A 21,269-nucleotide genomic window follows, 5' to 3' on the forward strand; every position below is an offset into this window, starting at 1 on the left:
TTATTTTTTCTTGAATATCAGTTTTGGTTGGCACCATTAGGTGTAGAAGGTATATTCATGCAAGAAACCTAAAACTCCATTGTGTACATTAATGAAAGAAACCTGAAATTCTCTTTTGCATGTGTTCATGCAAGAAACCTCTGAACTCCTCCCAGAGGCCACGTCAGATGCCAGAGTGTCGTATTTAGCCCCGTTGATCTGGACCAAATCTAAACCCACAAACCAGATGCCAGATGCCAGTTTGTGGAGCAGATTGAACATTATGAAAACATTTTTAGCGCGAGCCACAACACCCGTACAATTGTAAAATAAACAAATATCTATGAGCAATTATAAGACCACAATATGTCTATAAAATGGCACACAATCCTGTTATCTGTCTTTTTTTTTTCTTTCTTATCTAATGTTATCTGTCTTATATTCTTGTTTTCTTCCACTCGCAAGGATAGTTACATAGTACACCCTCTATTTCTAAATATAAGTCTTTTTAAAGATTTCAATACATACTATATACGGATGTATATAGACATAGTTTAGAGTATAGATTCACTTATTTTGCTTCGTATGTAGTCAATATTGCAATCTCTAAAAAGACTTATATTTAGAAACGAAGGAGAGGAAGTATATCTCTTATAGGCAGCTTAATGCGCTAGCATCAAAAAGTCTAGACTAGCTATATATGTGGAGGGATAATCCACATGCCACCAAGTAAACTACCATGCTCGAAGTATCCGACCGACCTGATCCTCTTGAAGTCACCCCTGGCAACATCGGTCTTACCATCGTCTACCTTGTAGTACATCTGGTCAGCGATGCCATTTGAGATTGTCAAGAATACCTTATCACTAGGGACAACATCGTTTCGACCAAAACGACAATGGTGCGAGTAGTAGATGCAATTTCTCTCCACCCCTCCGCGCATGTTTGCTGGCACGTGAACCGCCTTAGAGAATCTCCTCCCCAAAAACAAGGCATGCTCATGCAAGCTTGTCACCTCGAGCCACTTGTGCTTGCACTGTGCCTCCGATCCGCCCGTGGAGATGTCAATGAGTTTGAACACCTTTAAGAAAGGATCGATGTTTGGCAACCATTTACGGATTGATGCCGTCGCAAGCTCGCCTTGCAGATCTAAGATGTATCTCGTGCCACCATCGTCGGTGTAGTCAAACCATTGCACATCTACCCGACGCTCAGCAACAATCACCGGTGCGCCGTCCTCGTTCAAGCCAATGTCGAACTTGGAGAGTGCCCTTCCGTAGTGTAGGCCATATAGGTCGCCGTTACAGAAGGCGATGTCGGCGAGATCTACCCTAGGGCAACCTTGTATTATCCTAGCTATAGTTGTATAATTAACAGTTTTGCTAAAGCACATAGTTACAGAAATGACCATAACATATCTATATCTATACCAATATAAAAAAACCTAAAGTGGGCAAGTGGCATATCCAATTAATCTCGGCCATCAAATCAATGTCAATCAAACGACCTGCACTGCTTTAATGTCGAGCGTTCATCACGTTTAGCATGCAGTTAATTTTCTGTCAAATATAGTGCTAATCATATAATAACACACAAATAATATCCTACTTAATATCCGCATACACTTAATATACTTCCAAATTAATGTGCATTGCACGTACACATTGACTAGAATTAACCAAAGAGAATACGTCCCTTGACTTCCCGAACATCCAAGAAGGTTCAAGACTAAAACGATCATATTTGTTTTGACCAAAAGCCGTAGGCATAAATACCGTAATGTAAACGCAGACAACCTTGTTATCCGCCTTATATTCTTCCACTTGATGGATAATTATATATTCTTACAGACAATATAATTTGCTAATACAATAAAGTCTAAATTAGCTATATATGTGGAGGGAGAATCCACATGCCACCCTGTAAACCACCCTTCTTGAAGTATCCTACCGACCTGATCCTCGTTAAGTCACCTCCGGCGACGTCTTTCTTCGTGTCGTCTTCCTTGTAGTACGTCTGGTCAGGGATGTCATTTGAGATTGTCAAGAATACCTTGTCGCTAGGGATGACGTCATTTGGACCTAGACGACAATGGTTTGAGTAGTAGATGCAATTTCTCTCCACCCCTCCCTGCATGTTTGTTGGCACGTGAATCGCCTTAGAGAATTGGTACCCCAAAAACAAGGCGTGCTCACCCAAGCTTGTCACCTCCAGCCACTTATGCTTGCAATGTGCCTCCGATCCGTCGATGCAGATGTCAACAAGCTTGAACACCTTGGAGAAAGGCTTGTGGTTTGGCAACCACCTATAAATTGCTGCCATCGCAAGCTTGCCCTGCAGATCGAAGATGTAACCGTCATAATCCATGTAGTGGTCCTTATGATTGCTGCGGTTGACCCTATGCATGGCTAACCGATGCTCTCCAATGATCATTGGTGCACCGTCCTCGTTCACGCCAATGTCGAACTTGACGGGTGCCCGTCCATAGTGTAGGCCATAGAGCTCGCCATTACAGAAGGCAATGTCGACAAGGCTTTCCCTAGGGCAACCTTGCACTGTCCACCCACCATCTGCACAACCAACTCTACATAGCGCGACGCCACATTTAAGTGTCATGGCGGCCATGATACAACTATCTGAGGTTGGCGGCTCTGAGAATACAATTTTCAAGGCATAGACCTTGCGGGGGCCATCACGACAGCCCTCGCAGATGACCCTCTCCTGTTTCTCAGACAGCATCACCTCGGCGTCGGAGAAGAGGTTCGCCACCCTGAATGAGCCCATCGTAGACGAGACGACCCAGTCGTCGTCGTGCCCGCCCGCCAGTCACGTTGACGGTGTCCTGAACTAGGGGATACTCACCATGTCGTCTCCCGATCTATTAGATTGGGCCGAGGACCCCCATGGCCGTATACTCATGGGCCAGTTCGGACGGCTACCGCATACAAGGAAGATTCCACAAGACTTGGCGATCAAGACAAGGACATCTCCCCACCGGCGTATTCGGCTAGGACTCTTCTTATTCTAGACCTCCGGTGCATTATATAAACCGAGGCCAGGCTAGTCGATAGATATACAATATATACAACAATCATACCATAGGCTAGCTTCTAGGGTTTAGCCTCCTTGATCTCGTGGTAGATCTACTCTTGTACTACCCGTATCATCAATATTAATCAAGCAGGACGTAGGGTTTTACCTCCATTAAGAGGGCCCGAACCTGGGTAAAACATTGTGTCCCTTGTCTCCTGTTACCATCCGCCTAGACGCACAGTTCGGGACCCCCTACCCGAGATCCGCCGGTTTTGACACCGACACACGTCCTCGCCCCCACGCCCACGCCAACGGGCTTGCTTGGTAAGTCCACGACGGTGCCGTCCTCAGGACAGTGGAGACGCTCTATCATGCTACCATCTTGTCGTGACAAGAGCAGCCATGGGAGCGCCGGGACGGGTGGTGCCCAGCGCGCTGCCGTCCGCCACGACCGGCAAACGGCGGCGAAGCGTGCACGGCCGCGTGGGGAGGCGATCAAGCTGTAGATGGCGACGAGGAGATCGTCCGGGAGAGTGGACGACCAGCACCGCTGCGAAGCCCTGGCTGCGACGCCTGTGCGCGCGGGCTTCGTTTCCTGTTCGGCGGCGGCCATCTGCGCCGACAACGTTGACGGACGCTACCTCTACCGATTTCGATCAAGTAGCAAACGAGTCGTAACAAACTTCGGGCACGAATCGTATCGCCACCAAAGTTAATTACTACTATTTTTTTCGGGGTAAAGTTAATTACTTTCTCTGTTTATTTTTATAAGACCTTGAAGACATTTCAAACAATGTACAAAACAGCTCATTTTGAGCTGTCTGAAATGACTTACAAAAATGAACGGAGGGAGTACTAATTATATACCGTAATAACAAACTTTCTGTTTCCTATGAAGGTCGGTCACCAATACTTGCACAAAAGTCCCTATGTTTTTTAATCAATCCGCAGTCATTGATTTTCTTTTTGGATGTTTTGATATTCATCTTTTTTTAGACAATCTCACGAAGTTTTATTTAAATCGTCACAATGTTTACAGGGATAAAACTGAGTACACCCTGATGTCCTAACCAAACATGACACGGTCCACCCTTAAATTTAAAGCGTACTTCGCTAAATTGTGAGCTTCAAAATTGGAGCTCCTAAACTCATTGACAAAACCATGAAGTAAAAGAACTATTGTAGCGTATAATTTTGTGCATGATGGCTCCATAACTAGCTAAACTCCGCTGCTTGATGTCGTCCACCACCACCTTGCCGTCGCATGCAACGTGAATCCTTTTGGGACTGTCTATTTGATATTTGACTGTTTTCCAATTCAACAACATTCAAATTTCCCAACCAATGAACAGATGATACATGTTTGTCCCGAAACCCCCCCACGGGCCACCGTATATTTTCTTATTTCGGAAAAAACGGGTTGGGCAAAACCCTGATCCGGTTTCAACTAAACAGGCACCACCACAAAACCTCGCTCGACCACCGCTAACAACTGGCCACAAACCTCCATGGATCCACAGCTAACGCTCGCCATCAATTTGCTACCCACGGAAAAGGCAAGCTCTTGGGAAATCTCCAAATCCTCCTACATAACAGCAGGGATCTCACCTAACATACACCATAAAGAAAGAAACAAATCAGGCGGACGACCATGGAAGAAAGGTGGGGCGAAGAACAAGGAGCAGACCAGAATCAGATCAGGCAGACAGACATGGGACAGAGGGGTGAACATGGAGAGGACGGTGTACCTGGAGACGAGCAAGAAGGAAGAACAAAAGCCAGACAATTGGGGAAATCCCAGGAAAATCAACAGGTCAGGAACAAAATCTACTGCTACACCTAGTACTTGAATTCTTCACCTGCTTCACCTCTCTTACAGGGAATATCTGCAAAACAAATGCGTCAGAGAAACTAGATACAGGTTAAGAAACAAACAATAGACAAAAACTAGATACTCTGGAAATAATTCATCACTAGCAGTAGACAGAACTTCGATAGTTGTATAAGTTACACTGCAAGAACACATTGTGCCTGAATGACACTGGAAAGAACAGTAGCACACCAAGAATTGCAGTGCAAATGATAGTTTGTATAAATGACACTGTGACATTGATAGCTGTATAAATTACACTGAAACTGGCTAAGAAAATGCACCGCAATAGACCAAGAATTACAGTGCAAATCCCCTAGTAAGTACATAGTAATTCCCAGCAATGTTGGAAAAAGCGGTAGGCGTAAGCGAGGCGGTTGGCCTTCCCCTAGTGCCTAGGTGGTGCTTAAGCGTCCTAGGCGCAGCCTAGGCGGTAATATAGATTCTACTATTAGTGTGTATTTATGGTTATTATATGTGTACTGATGTTAATTTAGGGCAGATAAATAAGTTAACTACCAGCTACTACCATTTGAATATGTGGTGTTTGGCATTTCAGTGCAATATGGCATGATTTCTTGCTTGGCTAAACAATTTGTTGCATGCACTGCCTAGACTACCATTTATGCCCTATGCGAGGCGTTTGGCCATCGCCTAGCGCCTAGGCCTCCTAGGCACTGCCTTTTGCAACAGAGATTCCCAGTGCAAATTGCATAGAAATTACAGTGAAAAGTCCATAGAAATTTCAATGTATCAATGTAAGAATGCATCAACTTACACCGGAACAAACCTACTGTATTTACACTGTTAAAATACAACTGCTAATTGTACTATTACTGACATTTCTATTCCAAAAATGCAGATTGGGAGCATGACGAGAACAATAAGTCTGGATGACATGCTTATACCTAGGACACATGCCATCAACTATCCCAGAGAAAAACTTTTCAGAATATCTGGTGAAGGTCGAACAAGTAGGGTAATCAGTAGATAGTTTCTGCCTCTACAACAAGCGAAAGGAAACAGAGATGAAGAAGTGAGAAAAATCAGAAAACAAAAATTAGATCATAAAAGCACTACCACATCACAAGAATAATGCACTCAAAACAGAAATAATAAGATGAACAAACTAAAACTGAATGAGAGCATCATGGCAAAAGGAGGAGGACGAAGCACACTTCCTCTTCAATGATTTTACTTCTGAAAAAACATAAAGCCAAAAGTCATCTCAACGAGAGAAAAAAAACCAACAACATAATCAACAAGCACAAGAAAAAGGAAAAAAGGAAACAAACTTGATTAACATAAAACTTGAAAAGAGCTTTGTCAAAGGATCCTTCATCACCAGAAAGATCCTGAAAAAAAGACAACACAGCCAAAATATATAAAATTGATAACATAATCTGAAAAAAAATAAGACAGAAATAACTCCCATAGGCATCAGATACGATCCATCTTCCGGGACGTCATTAGGCACGAATGGCTCACGAACAAAATCCGCACTCTCAAAATATGATACTAACGGAACATCCTGGTGATAGACTTTCCGAAGCTTACCCATTAAACTAAAACCTATAAAGTACAGAGCTAAAAGCATGAATATTACACTGCAAATTAGGGCAAAATTTACATTGTAAATACATATAATAAGCGAGGCGATTACACGGTAAAACTAGGGGCACTGTAAAAATTGAGAAGAAAGACTACAGTGAAAATTAGCATGAGAGAGTAATACAAAAATAAACAAAAAAGCCAAAATCCAGGAATTACATAACTGAACCAAGATAAATACACTGCAAAAAAGTGACAAAATACGCTGCAAATACATATATATAAACAATCGTAATTCTAGGGGAATTTACACTGGAATCAGGGCCCATATAAAATGTCAGGAATTACATAGCTGAAACGTTAAAATTACATAGTAACTCGCGTAAATTACACTGAAACTATAGGATGAATTACACAGTAATTATTGGGCAAATTACACAGTAATTATAGAGTGAATTACACTGAAGCTACAGGATGAATTACATGTAATTCTAGAGTGAATTACACTGAAACTACATGATGAATTACATAGTAATTCTAGAGTGAAATACACAGTAAAACTACGGCACGAATTACACAGTAATTGGATAGTGAATTACACTGAAACTACATGAAGAATTACACAGAAATTCTATAGTGAATTACACTAAAACTACAAGATGAATTACACAGTAATTCTATAGTAAATTACACTGAAACTACATGATGAATTACAAAGTAAAAAATCGGGCAAAATACATAGTAAATACTAGTAATTCTAGAGTGAAAACACTGAAACTATGGGGATTACACAGTAAATCTGAGGCAAAACACAGAGTAATTCTAGTGTATATGATGACACTGAAACTATAGGGATACACAACAACACTCAGGCACTCAGCACAAGCAAATATACAAACCTGCATCACATACACAGTTCCTAGGGCATTAAAAGAAGGAGAAGCTTAAAGGAATTATATTGCAAAAGCACATAAAAAATCACACCAAGGCTAGTACAGGGCTACACCACAGAATGACACATCAAAAAATAGAGCACTGACGCGCTGGGTAACTAGGAGGAACCTAACTACATCTAAACCTACACTAAGAAGGATTTATGCACTCACAAGACAAAGGGGACCTGCGGCAGAGGGCAGAAGAGGAACCTAACTACATCTAGAAACATCTAGGAACCATAGAACCAACACGCCCAGGGGAGGAAACACCCATCTACCAGCGAACAAACAGACCACCTATGACTGAACCATACATCTATCTGAATCACAAAACTAAACATGCATGATCCTACCACGAGCAGACGAGGAACAAAAATGGCGGGCACCACGAAGCAGCAATGAACGATGGCGGACAGTGCGAAGCAGAACGAACCACTAAAACTACAAGCACCTACCATGAATCTACAACAACGCGGCCCAGGATCACAACACACACCTAACACGAACACTAACTAAATCACATCAGTAAGTGACCCCTAGATCTGGAAGCTACACACTGAGAAATGAACAAAAATCACGCGCTCAAGAGAGAAATTGAGAGAGCAACCAACAGCAGGAGGCGAGAATCCAAGAGAAATGAGAGAAATCAAGCTCCACTGATGGGGGATCTCGGAATCGAAATGAACAGAAAGGAATCGCATCCACTGCCCAAGCGCATGTTCCTCTATCTGCCTCGCTATCTCCTCTCTCCCTTATCTACAGTGCCGCGGACAAAACCTGAAAGAGGGGGAGGGGGCGGAGCGGTAACGGGCTGGGACAAAAAAACGGACCCGACAGAAAAAACAAGCCTGAAAACCAGACAACCAAGCACGAATCTCCACGCAACAGCGGACGGCCAGCAATTTGAATGTTGGCGAATTGAATAACAGTCGACTGTAAAATAGCAAATCCGGTCCTTTTCCTTTGTTGGTTCAAATCCTCGGCGAGGCTAGTGCCACCCGGACAGCAAGCGCCTCCAACATCGCCGGATCAGTTATACCTCTGAACTCGATCACTGAAACTCCCATAAATTTTACATCATACTCTCGCCAAACTGTTGCAGCAGCTATATTCACCTGACTTTCAGTCTGAGAGCTCGCAGACCGAACGAATCGTTCGGGGAAATAATACTACACACACGAAAAGAAACAAATGGAGTCCCCCCCACCCCCTCAATTTTCACCGGTGGGCTCGCCTCACTTGACCAAATCTCAGCCAATCAGCTCTAACCACGTCGTCAATCCCCCGTAAACTGCGTGTGAGTCCAGCATTGCTCCGTTCGGGGCTACAACCCAATTCCGAGCAAACAGTTCCCGTTTTAGCCATCATATTCGTTGTCGCTATTTCTCCTAGCTTATCCTGTACAAACCTAGTTGGCCCAAGCTGAAAGAAGGCCAGGTACAGCCCATTAGCCTAGTGTTGCACAAAAAAAATGTCCAAAACCAAAAAAAAATGATAAAAGATAGAAAGCATAGAAAAATACGGAAAAAGGTTATGTTCACACAAACTTTGCATGTTCAATTTTTTTCTCTGAAGTAACCAAAATTAAATTTCTGAATTTGCCGTGTTAAAAATATATTTCAATGGTTTTTTTAAATGCCACATGTATTGAAAATCATAGAGATGCATATTAATGTAACAAAATTCAAAAATGCCGTGTTTTGGTAGAATAGTGCTTTGAAATTGACCGTTAGAAAAATAAACAAAAGTTGCCATGTGTCACATAAGTAAGCTAGTACTACCTCCGTCCTGATATTTTTTTAATGACATGTATTAACATGCTGTCAGTAAAACTATGGTTAAATTTTAGCATAAAATACGAAAAGAACGAATAGACTAGGACGGAGGTAGTAGCTTATTTTCTTTTTTGACGATCGGACGGAGCTTAATGTAAATCGTTTTAACCGTGGTGTGATTCCACAGTAATTTGGAGGCTGTTAATAAAATGTGTCTCGAGTGAGTGAGACGTGGGCCCATCTGTCAGCGTCACATGGAACTTCGTTCACATCCACATCCTTCGTACTCCAAGTGTGATATCCAAGCAAAGAATAAATAAAAAAAGAGAAATTAATAAACCTCGCTTAAACCTCGTCCGTTCGGTCGTTCCGACGACCGATGCTGCTCCCGCACCGGAGACCCAGCCACCGTCTTCTCCGGCAGCAGCCGCCCCCGCCCCCGCCCCCATCCCAAACGCCGCCGCCTCCTCGCCGGCGCGGCCCTCCCCCGGAGGCTCCGCCACCACCTCGCCGCCGCGCCCCTCCCCTCGACCCGTCGGCCTACGCGGGCCTCCTCCGGGCCGCGTCGAGGGGGCGGTCGCTGCCGCTGGCCAGGCTGACCCACTCCCACATGCTCCGCGCCGGCTTCCATCCGGGCCTGTTCCTCCGCAACAACCTCCTCGCCTCCTACTGCCGCGGCGGCGACATGCGCCACGCCCGCCTCCTGTTCGACGGAATGCCGCGCCGGGACGCCGTGTCCTGGAACACCCTCATCGCGGGCTACTCCAGCCAGGGCGGGTCCGGCGCGCGCCTCGCGCTCGCCGCCTTCCGGGACGCGCGGGGCGGCGGCGTCCGGGCGGACAGGTTCACCTACGCCGCGGTGCTGGCGGCGTGCGGCAGGGCCGGGGACTGGAGGCACGGCCGGGCGGCGCACGGGCTGGCCGTGGTGAGCGGGCTTGCGCAGGACGTTTTCCTGACCAACTCCATCATCGACATGTACTCCAAGTACGGGTTGATTGACGAGGTGAGGCTGGTGTTCGACCGGGCTGAGGAGCGGGACGAGGCGTCGTGGAATCTGCTGCTGTCGGCGTACGTGCGCATGGGATGGCCGGAGGTGGCTGTGCACGTGCTCGTCTGGATGCACCGGTCAGGGGTGAAGCTGGATAGCTTTGCCTTGGGTGGGATCCTCAAGGCTTGCTCCGAGCTCCAGGGCTCCGAGGATGTCCGGAGGATGCTGCACGGCTGCGTGGTTAAGGTTGGTTTGGACTTGGATATGTTCGTCGGGAGTGCCATGGTGGACATGTATGCCAAGAACGGTGGACTTGAGGAGGCGATCAAGGTGTTTGACTGCATCCCGAATCAGAATGCGGTGGTTTACGGTGCCATGATCGCGGGCTTTGCTCGCTTAGGTAATGACCCTTGCCCTGAGGTTAGAATCGAAGCTGTCAGGCTTTTCTCAGACTTGCTCCGGATGAGTGTAAAACCGTCCAGGTTTACTTTTAAGAGTGTGCTCGAAGTCTGCAATTTGACCAATGCGCTGCACTGTGGGAGGCTGATACACGCTCATGTTATATTCAATGGGTTTCAGGACGATGAGTTCATAGCAAATGCGCTGATCAACTTGTACTCCCAAGCACGGTCAGTAAGTGACAGCCTGAGATGCTTCCAGATGACTCCCAGGCAAGATGTCGTCACATGGACATCCATGATTACAGCATTCGCGCATGATGAGAATTTTGAGAAGGCGCTAGGCCTGTTCCTAGAGTTTCTTTCTGTTGGAAAAGAGCCAGACCAGTTCACCTTATCGAGTGTGATGAATGCCTGTGCTGCTCTGAGTCTACCAGCAACCTGTAAGCAGATACATTGTTATACGGTCAAATCTGGACTCGGTCAGTTCACTGTGTGCGGCAATTCTCAGATTTCTATGTATAGGAATATAGGTGATGTTGAGGCTTCAAAGAAGACATTCGAGCAGATTACATGTCTGGATATATTCTCATGGTCTGCAATGATTTTGAGCTACGCGGTCCATGCCCATGAAGGCAAGGCTCTAATGCTCCTGGAGAAGATGAAGGATTATGGTGTCGTGATAAATGATATTGCTTTTCTTGCCATTCTCATTGCTTGCAGCCAGCAGGGGCTGGCAGACGAAGGTTTCAGGTACATACTCTTGCAAAGTAATGATTGACCTGACTGTTTTGTTGTTTTTCAAAAAGTGCTTTGTCTTCCTCCTATGAATTTTTAGTATCCTCATGTGTATTATATATTTATATATGCTAGTAGCAACTTATGAAGGACCTTTCTAATTTACATTAAATGTTCAATATTCAACTCATTCTACACAGAAAGTATATGCCATAGCAAGGGAGATATGATAGTCTGGGAATTGTGTTGTGCAATGCAACATAGCTAAGTGTAGCTCCAAAAATCGATTTGCCAAATGCCCCACATTCTTGCTCCAAAAAGACTTGTTAAATTAGCTATTTACTTGCGCCAAACCTAGGGGTTACCTATATTGTGATATCATACCTACCCTCCAGACTGGAAATGTAGCTTGCGTTCAGTTTCTCATGTGAACTATATTTATACCTTTCCTAATTACCAATGTCCAGGGACTGGTAAGATCACCAGACTTGAAGTAACACCGCCAATGCCGGTCCCAAGCCCGGATGCAAAAGGTGGAGGGTTCAAGTTTGACATACCCTTCCTGAACAAAATTATGTATGCTCAGAACTAAAGTGTATGATGCTAATTGAAGAATGTGCTATAAAGGAACGTTAGAAATAGGGCAGTCTCCTCTATTTCTGGCACTTCTATCCAATTTCTCAACAATGTTCACAATTCATCAAGTATCTGTCTTTTTGTAATGCAGGCACTATGAGAGCATGCTATCAGATTATGGCTGTTTCCCAAATACGAAGCACAAAGCTTGCATAATTGACCTCCTTGGCCGTGTTGGTAAGATATCCGAGGCTGAAGATTTCATAATGGGTTCTGGGTCAGAAAATGACCCAATACTTTGGCATGCATTGTTGCGTGCATGCAGAATCCATGGGGACAAAGAGAGGGGTATAAAAACCGGAGAGAAATTAATGGAACTCGAGCCCTTCGCTGTTACTTCATATGTGGTGCTGTACAACCTCTACATGGATGCAGGCAAAATCTCAATGGCTATGAAGACAAGAGGCCTAATGAGAGAGCGAGGCATGAGTAAGGAAGCCGGGATTAGTTGGGCCGAGTTTGGGGGATCCATCCACCATTTTACTGACGGAAACAATTCCTGCCCACACAATAATGCAGTTCATGCCAGATTAGAAGAATTGTTGGTCGGTGTGAAACAGAAGACCGAGCGTGGTGGAACGGACATTTGGGAATTAGGATTCCAGAGCAGAAAGGATGGCGAGACCTCACTCACCAGACATGGTGAGCTACTGGGTGTGGCTCTTGGGCTGTCCACTTTGCCATCTGCTGCTCCTGTAACAATTATGAAGAACCAGAGGATATCCTGGGAAAGCCATGAAACACTGAAGTTGCTATCAGCAAGGGAAAACAGGGGAATAATTGTCAGAGATCCGACTCATTTTCATCATTTTGATCAAGGTTCGTGCTCTTGCAGAGACTACTGGTAGACATAAGCGATTTATAACCTTGGGAGTACAAACCTTAGAAGGGTCAGCGGAGCAGTCTGGCCGTTCTTGGAGCTGAGGTTGAAACTGGTGTCTGGCAGTTGGGATCAGAGGAATGAGAGGATTACAGTAAAGGGTACAGTGGCATTCCACTGAACAGAAGCTGTGAACATGTAGCATACGATTGTGCTTGATGATGTCCAACTCCAGCCATGCATCACTTTGCGATTAGGCGTCACACGTGCCGAGCTGTTCATCTCTGCTGAAATCGTAGGATTGCTGGAGATGTGAAGGCAGAGCTGCTTCCCTACATCTCAGCTAGCACTGTGGCTTAATCGTATATACTTGGGGCATTTTTGTGAGCAAAATGTGCTGACCTGAACTGTCGGCTGCTGCTGTTTTTGCGCCATGGTCGAATCTGAGGCCCATCTGCAGCACGTACACTATAGTCACACTGCTGTAGAAGCTGTGGTAGAAGTGTTAATATTGAGAAGTTCCTGATGGGGAGAAAAGCTCATTGTGAAACGAATGATGCGCTACACTCTCACCAAGATGAAAGAATTAATTCACTGGGAATTTTTTTTGCACAGGCTGACGTAGGTTACAGGTATAGTTGGAAACACATGCTACGTTTATGCAAGTAACTTATGATATTTTTACATAGCTATTGAGCTGAAATTGCATTTATATACCCTTGTGCTGAATCACAGAAATTCTAATAATAAAATCCTTGGTGTACATTCGTGTTTTAGATACAAATGCAGGAGTTTTCACTGATTCAAAACACATCATTCTCTTCAGACTTAAGAAACAAAATTCATACATAATAAAAAGAAAATAATCTTCTTAGGTCAGAACTATTTAGCCTCTCACCTTTTAGGGTGAAGGAGGTGTTTCTTGATTCTGCCGACAATTGTTAAAGGGTCGCGCTAACTGCCATACGTGTGGCAGGAAGGGAGACGCACCACGCGTCTCTAATGTAAACATATTGCCACGTCATCGCATGCATGCATGTAGGAATCTTTTTGGATTTTCAGTTTTTAAAATGTTTTATCTCTTAAACGAAAAATCCGATTGAAAATCCGTTTTCATCATTAAATCCCTCGCGATGAGATCTTCGAAACTAGATCCCATGTTGATATGTTTTGATGAAAAAAAATTTGGATTAAAAGTTGCCATGTCTATTGCATATGAATTGCCATGATGTTTACACTGAAGTTGCCATGATATGTTTCAGCTATTTTCTTCTACATTTAAATGTAAATTTTGACATTTATAAAACGGGGAATTAAGAAACTAGACTTGCCATGAACCATAAACTAAAATTGCCATGATACATGCACGTAAAATTGCCATGGTTCATACAAAAAATAATTTTCATGGTCAAAGTACTGGAGTTGCCATCATCAAAATACTAAAATTGCCATGATCTACAAACTAAAATTGCCACATGGCAACTTTAGTTTAAGCCCTATGGCAACTGCAGTGTAAACATCGTGGCAACTTCTGGCAAAAAAAAAATCGTCGAAACATATCAACATGGGGTCTAGTTTTGAATAAAATTGCCATGATCTACAAACTAAAATTGCCACATGGCAACTTTAGTTTAAGCCCTATGGCAACTGCAGTGTAAACATCGTGGCAACTTCTGGCAAAAAAAAAATTCGTCGAAACATATCAACATGGGGTCTAGTTTTGAAGATCTCGTCGAGACGGATTTAATGGTGAAAACGGATTTTTAGTTCGCTTTTTTATTTAGGAGATATAACATTTTTAAGCCGAAAATCAAAAAAAAATTCTACTGATGTCATCTATTCATACGTGGCAAAATGAGTGGTGATGGAGGCATGTGGGCGATGTGCAAACACTCAGATGTGTGGGCGTTAACATTTCCGTTGTTAAAACCGTTTACTTGCCCGTATACTAGTTTGGTGATCTGTGTTAGAAGTTAGAACACGGTTGTGTTGTGTGTGTAGTTATCATATTGTATAGGGGCTTCTTTGCTTATTTCCCTTTTGTGTGTATGTACTGGCTGTTGGCCCCGTTCAATACAAGAAGCTCATTTTGTAACAATCTGGTCTCCGGTGAGAGTTTCATGCTCAAGGAGGGCGCTGGCTAGCACATGAAGCTCCTTACAGTGCGGTGTGAGAATCGTTTCCGCATTCTTGTAAGCCTTGTCCAATAGCTGATTCACCTCCTCATCGACCTGTGCAGTCTTCTGCCCCCTCATGGTCATCCTCTTCCCACCGTGACTTTAAAGAACGCGGGGGTTAGCTATGACACACAGAAGATTATTCTAAAATGCCACTCTCTCCGTTCGGAATTAGTTGTCTCGGATATGGATATATCTAGAACTAAAATATGTTTAGATATATCCATTTCTGCGACAAGTAATTCCGAACGGAGGGAGTAGTAGGTAATTATTTTTTTGCACCTATAATACACATGGCACCCCCACTAGATCCACCCCTGCCGCCACCACAATCGTCGTCGTCGTAGGAAACAAGGCCGACCCACCCACTCATAGCATACCTGGTGACCATGTCTATTGCCAGCTGCGTCGCCTGGCTTAGATCAGCCAATGCACCAGCAGTCACCTCGCTCTCACCAAGCTGAATAACTCGGCAAGAATTATTTTGCACAAGCTGACAGGTTAGCAGGTATAGTTACAAACACATGGTACGTTTATGCAAAGCACCTAATGATATCTTTATACAGGCTTTTGCAGCTGGGAAAATGTATGTAGCTAGGACTGAAATTGCAATTATTTATCCTTATGCTCAGTTGCAGAAATCCTATTCAACTCTGAAATACAAATCTCAAGGGGCGAAGGGGAGGGTGTGTGTGTGTGTGTGTGTGTGATAGTAGCAGTTTTTTTATGATTCATTCAAAGTTTCAAACACACAATATGCAAAAGTGCAAAACACTTCAGACTTGTCTGAAACAAAAAGTCAGAGAACATCTCCTTTGCATTTGTTGTCATGCAGCTAAAGGATCAAAAGAAGAAGAAAAAACTTGTTAGGACAAAACTGTTTTGCATCTCTGTTGTTTTCTCATTTAATTAGTTGACGATACAAGTTCATTTATCTGGTCTCCGGTGAGAGTTCCATGCTCGAGAAGGGCATTGGCTAGCACATGAAGCTCCTTGCTGTGCGCCGTGACTATCTTCTTCGCGTTCTTGTAAGCCTTGCCAAGCAATTCTCTCACCTCCTCATCGGCCAGAGCCATCGTATGCCCACTCGCAGTCGCTGCCTTCTTCCCGCCACCACCATCACTGTTGTTGCCATAGGAAACAAGGCCGATCAGCTCGCTCATACCATACTTGGTGACCATATCTTTTGCCAGTTTAGTCGCCTCGCTTAGATCAGACACGGCGCCAGAGCTCACCTCGCTCTCTCCAAATATAAGCTCCTCAGCCACCCTGCCTCCCATGAGTATGCCCAATTTGGCCAGCATCTTCTTCCTTGAGACTTTGTACACATCTTCTTCCTCCGGCAACTGCGTCACCATGCCGAGAGTGTTCCCCCTCGGGACAATGGTAGCCTTGTGGATTGTGTGAGCACCGTCCGTGTGGATAGCAACAAGGGCCCTCCCTCCCTCGTGGTACGCACTCATCTTCCTGCAATTATCAGGTAACACTGCCGATTATCGCTCGCTGCCCATCATGATCTTGTCCTTGGCGTATTCAATGTGATCCATTGTAACAGCTTCTGCCTTATCCTTGGCAGCCTTCAGGGCAGCGTCATTCACCAAATTTGTCAGGTCTGCACCTGAGAATCCCGGTGTCCCCCTCGCAATGGTCATCAGATTCACACCCTTGGCTTTGACCTGAAAAGAAGCATCATAGAGAAAGGTCAAAGTCTTGCAACTACGAAGACACCTTATCTTTTTGGACAGAGTCTGTACCTTTGCCATACAAGCCTTGGGGATCTGTCGTCGACCCTCGACATCTGGACTAGGAACCTGAACATGACGGTCAAAACGCCCAGGTCTAGTAGCAGCCTTATCCAGCGATTGGGGGAAGTTGGTCGCCCCGAGAACAATGATCCCGTCATTCTGCTTGAAGCCATCCATCTCAACAAGCAGCTGGTTCAGGGTCTGGCTCCGCGACTCTGCAATGTCTGAGTTCCAGCTACCAGCAATGGCGTCGATCTCATCGATGAATATTATGCAAGGGGATCGCCTTTTTGCTGCACTGAAGAGCTCTCTCACTCTTTGAGCCCCAACACCCACATACTTTTCGTCGAATTCGCTGCCGCTGCACGCGAAGAACGGGACACCGGCTTCCCCGGCCACAGCCCTCGCCAACATGGTCTTCCCTGTGCCTGGTGGGCCAGAAAGCAGAACGCCCTTTGGAAGCTTGCCACCAAGGCGCGTGAAATACTGCGAAATCAAGCAATGATAGAATCAACATCAAGAAAGAAAAGAAGGAAAGTTGAATTGACAACACCAGCCAGGCTGCCTGCATGCAGGGGCTTTTGCTAGCTGATGATGGCAACGTGTCGCTCCCACCTTGGGATTTTTCAGGTACTGAACAATGTCCTCAAGCTCAGCCTTGGCTTCGTCGACTCCCTTGACATGACTGAATCGCGTGGTTGGTTTCGTGGACACGTCATTCGAGTCATCCAATCGGTCGAATGTGCCCTGCTTAACCAGTCTGTCAGCCAGACCATTGCCGTAATAGATCACAAGGCCGGTGGCCGCAATGGTCCGCAGGGTAGGCCAAAGCTCCTTGATCAACTGATCTTTGAACGCCGTGTCAAATGATGATGTCTCACCTGCGGGCAAAAAAAAAAAAAGCAAGCTGTGGAACAAATGGTATGCGGGATCAATCAAAAAGAAGAATGGCAGCGAAAGAAACCTCCAGTGTGCAGCTGAAGGGTGACGAGGGCTTTTACGTAGTCGGAGAGAGCTGGAGACTGCGTCGGATTCTTGGCTTCGAAGTCCTGCACGACCCCCTGTGCTCTCCGAAGAGCAGGCCCTGTTCCGTATCTCCTCTGTAGGTTTCCATACCCTGCGGACGCCAATGGTGCTTTTTGCAGCAGGTACCCTGGAGCTGGAGGAAGGAACAGCAGCTGCCGCACCGTAAACCGGCCTTGCAGCCTGCGACAGAAACACGTGCAGAAATCAAGACGACAGGAGAACATAACCTTATGGCTTCCAGCCCCAAAATCACTCTGAAAGAAACGCCGGAGGACAGTGCGGTGCGGTTTCAGGCAGCATTGGTAAGCCATCAGGTACATATATCAATCAAAGGAAACGAAAGCCTGATGAAATTGGACGAACAAGGCGAAATTCATGCTTGCTCGGTAGAGATGAAGAAGACAAGGAGAGAAGGAAGAAACACGTACCCTGGAGAGGGCAAGGCGGCAGGCCATGTTGCTGTCGATTTTCGGCCTGGTTTCTGCTGCCTCATCTTTGTCGCGAATCTCTAGACTATATTTATATGGCCCGATCGATCACATCATGTGGCGTGTGTCTATCTGTGCAGTCCGGCTCTACCACGCAGGCCTGCAGCCGTGCAGGCAAAGGAGACACGGACTATCGACCTGTGCAAGCCCGCGGGCGTCTAACGACGAACAGGAAACGAAGCGCGTAATCACGGCTGCAGCCATGGCTACTACGGCGGTGCGCCGGATCCGGCGGTGCTGGTCCTCGGAGTTCCAGGACGACCTCCTCATCGTCATCTACGGCATGGTAGCCTCCCCGCGCGGCCGGGCATGCTTCGCCGCCGTCTGCCGGTCGTGGCGCGCCGCCGCGCGCGGGGCGCCACCGGTCGGGCCGCTCCCGTGGCTGCTACTGCCTACTGTCGCCGCACGACGACAGCAGGTTAAAGCGCCTCCACTGCCCCGAGGACGGCACCGTCGTGGCCTTGAGCAAGCCCGTGGGGCTGGGGACATGGCTCGTCGGCGGGTACGACGGTGGCTGGGCCGTTAGTTCACGCTGGCCTCCATCAGGATCGCCAACCTCTTCTCTGGCGCCGAGTGGATGCTTGCCAAGAAACAGACGACGATAGTCTGCGAGGGCCAGGGCCATGGTCACGTGGTCGCCTTCAAAATTGTATTCTCCGAGCCGCCAACCTCAGACAGTTGTATCCTCGCCGCCATGACACTTAATTGCGGCGTCGCGCTCTGCAGACTCGGTTGCACAGACCGTGGGTGGACGGTACAAGGATGCCCAAGTGTACAGCTTCTCGACATCACCTTCAGCAACGGCGAGCTCTATGGCCTACGTGATGGAGGGACACTCGTCAAATATGACATTGGTGCGAACGAGGACGGTGCGCCCATGATCATCGCGGAACATCAGCTAAGCCATGCAAAGGATCTACCGCACCCGTCATGGGACTACCACATAGATTATGCCGATTACATCTTCGATCTGCAGGGCGAGCTTGCGATGGCATCCCTTCGCACGTGGTTGCCAAACCTTGAGCCTTTCTTCAAGGTGTTCAAGCTCATCGACGTCTGCACCGGTGGATCGGACGCACACACTACAAGTACAAGTGGATGGAGCTCCTTGTTTTTGGGAAACAAATTCTCTAAGGCGGTTCACGTGCCAGCAAACATGCACGGAGGAGTGGAGAGGAATTGCATCTACTGCTCACGACATTGTCGTTTAGGTCCAAATGATGCCGTCCCTAGTGACAAGGTATTCTTAACAATCCCAAATCAGATCGGTGACCAGACGTACTACAAGGAAGACGACATGAAGAGAGACATCGCCGGGGGTGGCTTAAAGAGGATCAGGTCGGTAGGGTACCTCAACAAGGGTGGTGCATTTCCTGGCATGTGGATTATCCCTCCACATATATAGCTGGCTAGACTTTATGATATTAGCACATTAAATTGTCCGTAAGAACATATAGTTATCCATGGGAGTAGAAGAAAAGAAGGAATGTAAGGCAAATAATAGAGATGTGTGCATTTTATAGACATATTGCAGTCTTATAAATTGCTGAAAGATAGTTTTCTTTTACTATTGCAGCCGTGTTGTGTGTCACACTTTTTTTCGAATCACGAGGAGAGCTGCATGTATTATATTAGAGATAGAGATGAAATACAACACGACCAGTACAACAATCCGCAAGTCCGAAAAACAGAACAGGATATGACTCCCAAACTCAACAAGACGATTAACACTACTATCAACTAAAGAAGAATCAGTCGTCCTGAGCTTGCCACCTCCCACTGCCTAGCCTTCACGCTTTGATCTGATTGATGACACTTTGCAAACCCGTGAATTGATTGTCAAACACCCTTCCGTTTCTCTTACGCCAAATTCTCCATACGATCAGATGCACTAACGAGTTTAGGGACTTCCTCTTATATCCTTGAATTGTCGACCTTGCACTCAGCCATCAATCCTTGAGCGACTGGATATCCCGGGGCACAACCTCGCTCAGTCTTGCCCACCGGAGCACCGTGTTTCCAAATTATCCGCACGACCATGCATCCTATGAAAAGATGATCAACATTTTCTTGATAACTATGGCAGAAACAACATGCATCCTTATGTGGCAAGCCAAGTTCCGCGAGGCAGTCAGCAGTCCAAACACGACCTCTGATGACGAGCCATAAGGACAGTTTAATTTTCAACGGCGCCCAAGAGTTCCATATGCTGCAGGCTGTGTTGCACTTAACCGCAGCACAAAAATGTGCATTGTAAGGTGACCTCGCCGTGTATTCTCCTTTCGCTTCCCATAACGAAGTCCACTTATCTTTTACAGTGGGAGAAAATTAGAATACGGCTCAACAAACTTGGCGCGATGGTCAAGTGTATAATCCACAAAGTAATCAAAATGTTAAATTGGCTCCCCAAACTTAGGTTTTCAGGTTGGGAGCTGCCGTGGCCTCAGCTTTAGATTTTCGATAATTTCATTGGTATGAATATTCACAACAATGCATTACGCATGGGACGTTATCTAGTTTCATTGAGAAATCACTCTCATCACTGTAGTCTAAGATCTGATTTTCATACTACAGGCAATCCAACGATACTGCTCCACTCAATGGACGTGATGGGTGGCGGTGCTCGATTGTCGTGTAAAAATTCTACGTCTAGCAAGATTCATCAGTTTATACATGGTCTCGCCGTAATTGTGGACATGGCAATGAGAAACGATGGGTTAAGCGTATGCCCTAGACAGGGACGCGTGCGTGTTAAATAGGGCAAGAGGCCATCGAGGTTACAGAGAGAGGTTTCGGGAGGTTAGGATCGATCTCATCTATCTACAGGATAACTACAACATCAGGAGAGATCGATCCTACCTGCCTAACCAACACGCAAGACACACACACGCCTACAACGTAATATACACGCTTTATACATATACCGTGTATATACAGAGAATACAACGTTTAACACTCCCTCTCAATCACAACTATCCAAGTTGAGATTGTGCCTGAAAGCTTCTAACTGCCGCAGAGTGAGTGGCTTGGTAAAACCATCTGCTACCTGATCACCAGTGGGAATAAACCTGATATTCAACAGCTTGCCAGCCACTCGTTCATGGACAAAA

The 21,269-nt window shown here is 45.8% G+C and overlaps 2 protein-coding genes and 1 pseudogene across 2 annotated transcripts; 2 read left to right on the forward strand and 1 right to left on the reverse strand.

Annotated features, from left to right (window-relative positions):
- Positions 1-9,515: 9,515 nt before the first annotated feature.
- Positions 9,516-14,298, forward strand: LOC125553095 (pentatricopeptide repeat-containing protein At3g13880). Its single transcript, XM_048716856.2, has 2 exons — positions 9,516-11,282; positions 11,995-14,298. The coding sequence occupies exons 1-2, from the start codon at positions 9,523-9,525 to the stop codon at positions 12,749-12,751; spliced, it is 2,517 nt and encodes an 838-aa protein (XP_048572813.1). The 5' UTR covers positions 9,516-9,522; the 3' UTR covers positions 12,752-14,298.
- Positions 14,299-15,805: 1,507 nt separating this feature from the next.
- On the reverse strand, positions 15,806-18,126 carry LOC125551171 (ATP-dependent zinc metalloprotease FTSH 5, mitochondrial-like; annotated as a pseudogene).
- A 235-nt stretch (positions 18,127-18,361) lies between these two features.
- LOC147976998 (uncharacterized) lies at positions 18,362-19,564 on the forward strand. Its single transcript, XM_087521055.1, has 2 exons — positions 18,362-18,577; positions 18,686-19,564. The coding sequence occupies exons 1-2, from the start codon at positions 18,362-18,364 to the stop codon at positions 19,562-19,564; spliced, it is 1,095 nt and encodes a 364-aa protein (XP_087377181.1).
- The last annotated feature ends 1,705 nt before the right edge of the window (positions 19,565-21,269 follow it).

This window comes from Triticum urartu, chromosome 4A, assembly GCF_056163025.1.
Source record: "Triticum urartu cultivar PI428250 chromosome 4A, HENAU_Tu73, whole genome shotgun sequence".
Classification (NCBI taxonomy): Eukaryota; Viridiplantae; Streptophyta; class Magnoliopsida; order Poales; family Poaceae; genus Triticum; species Triticum urartu.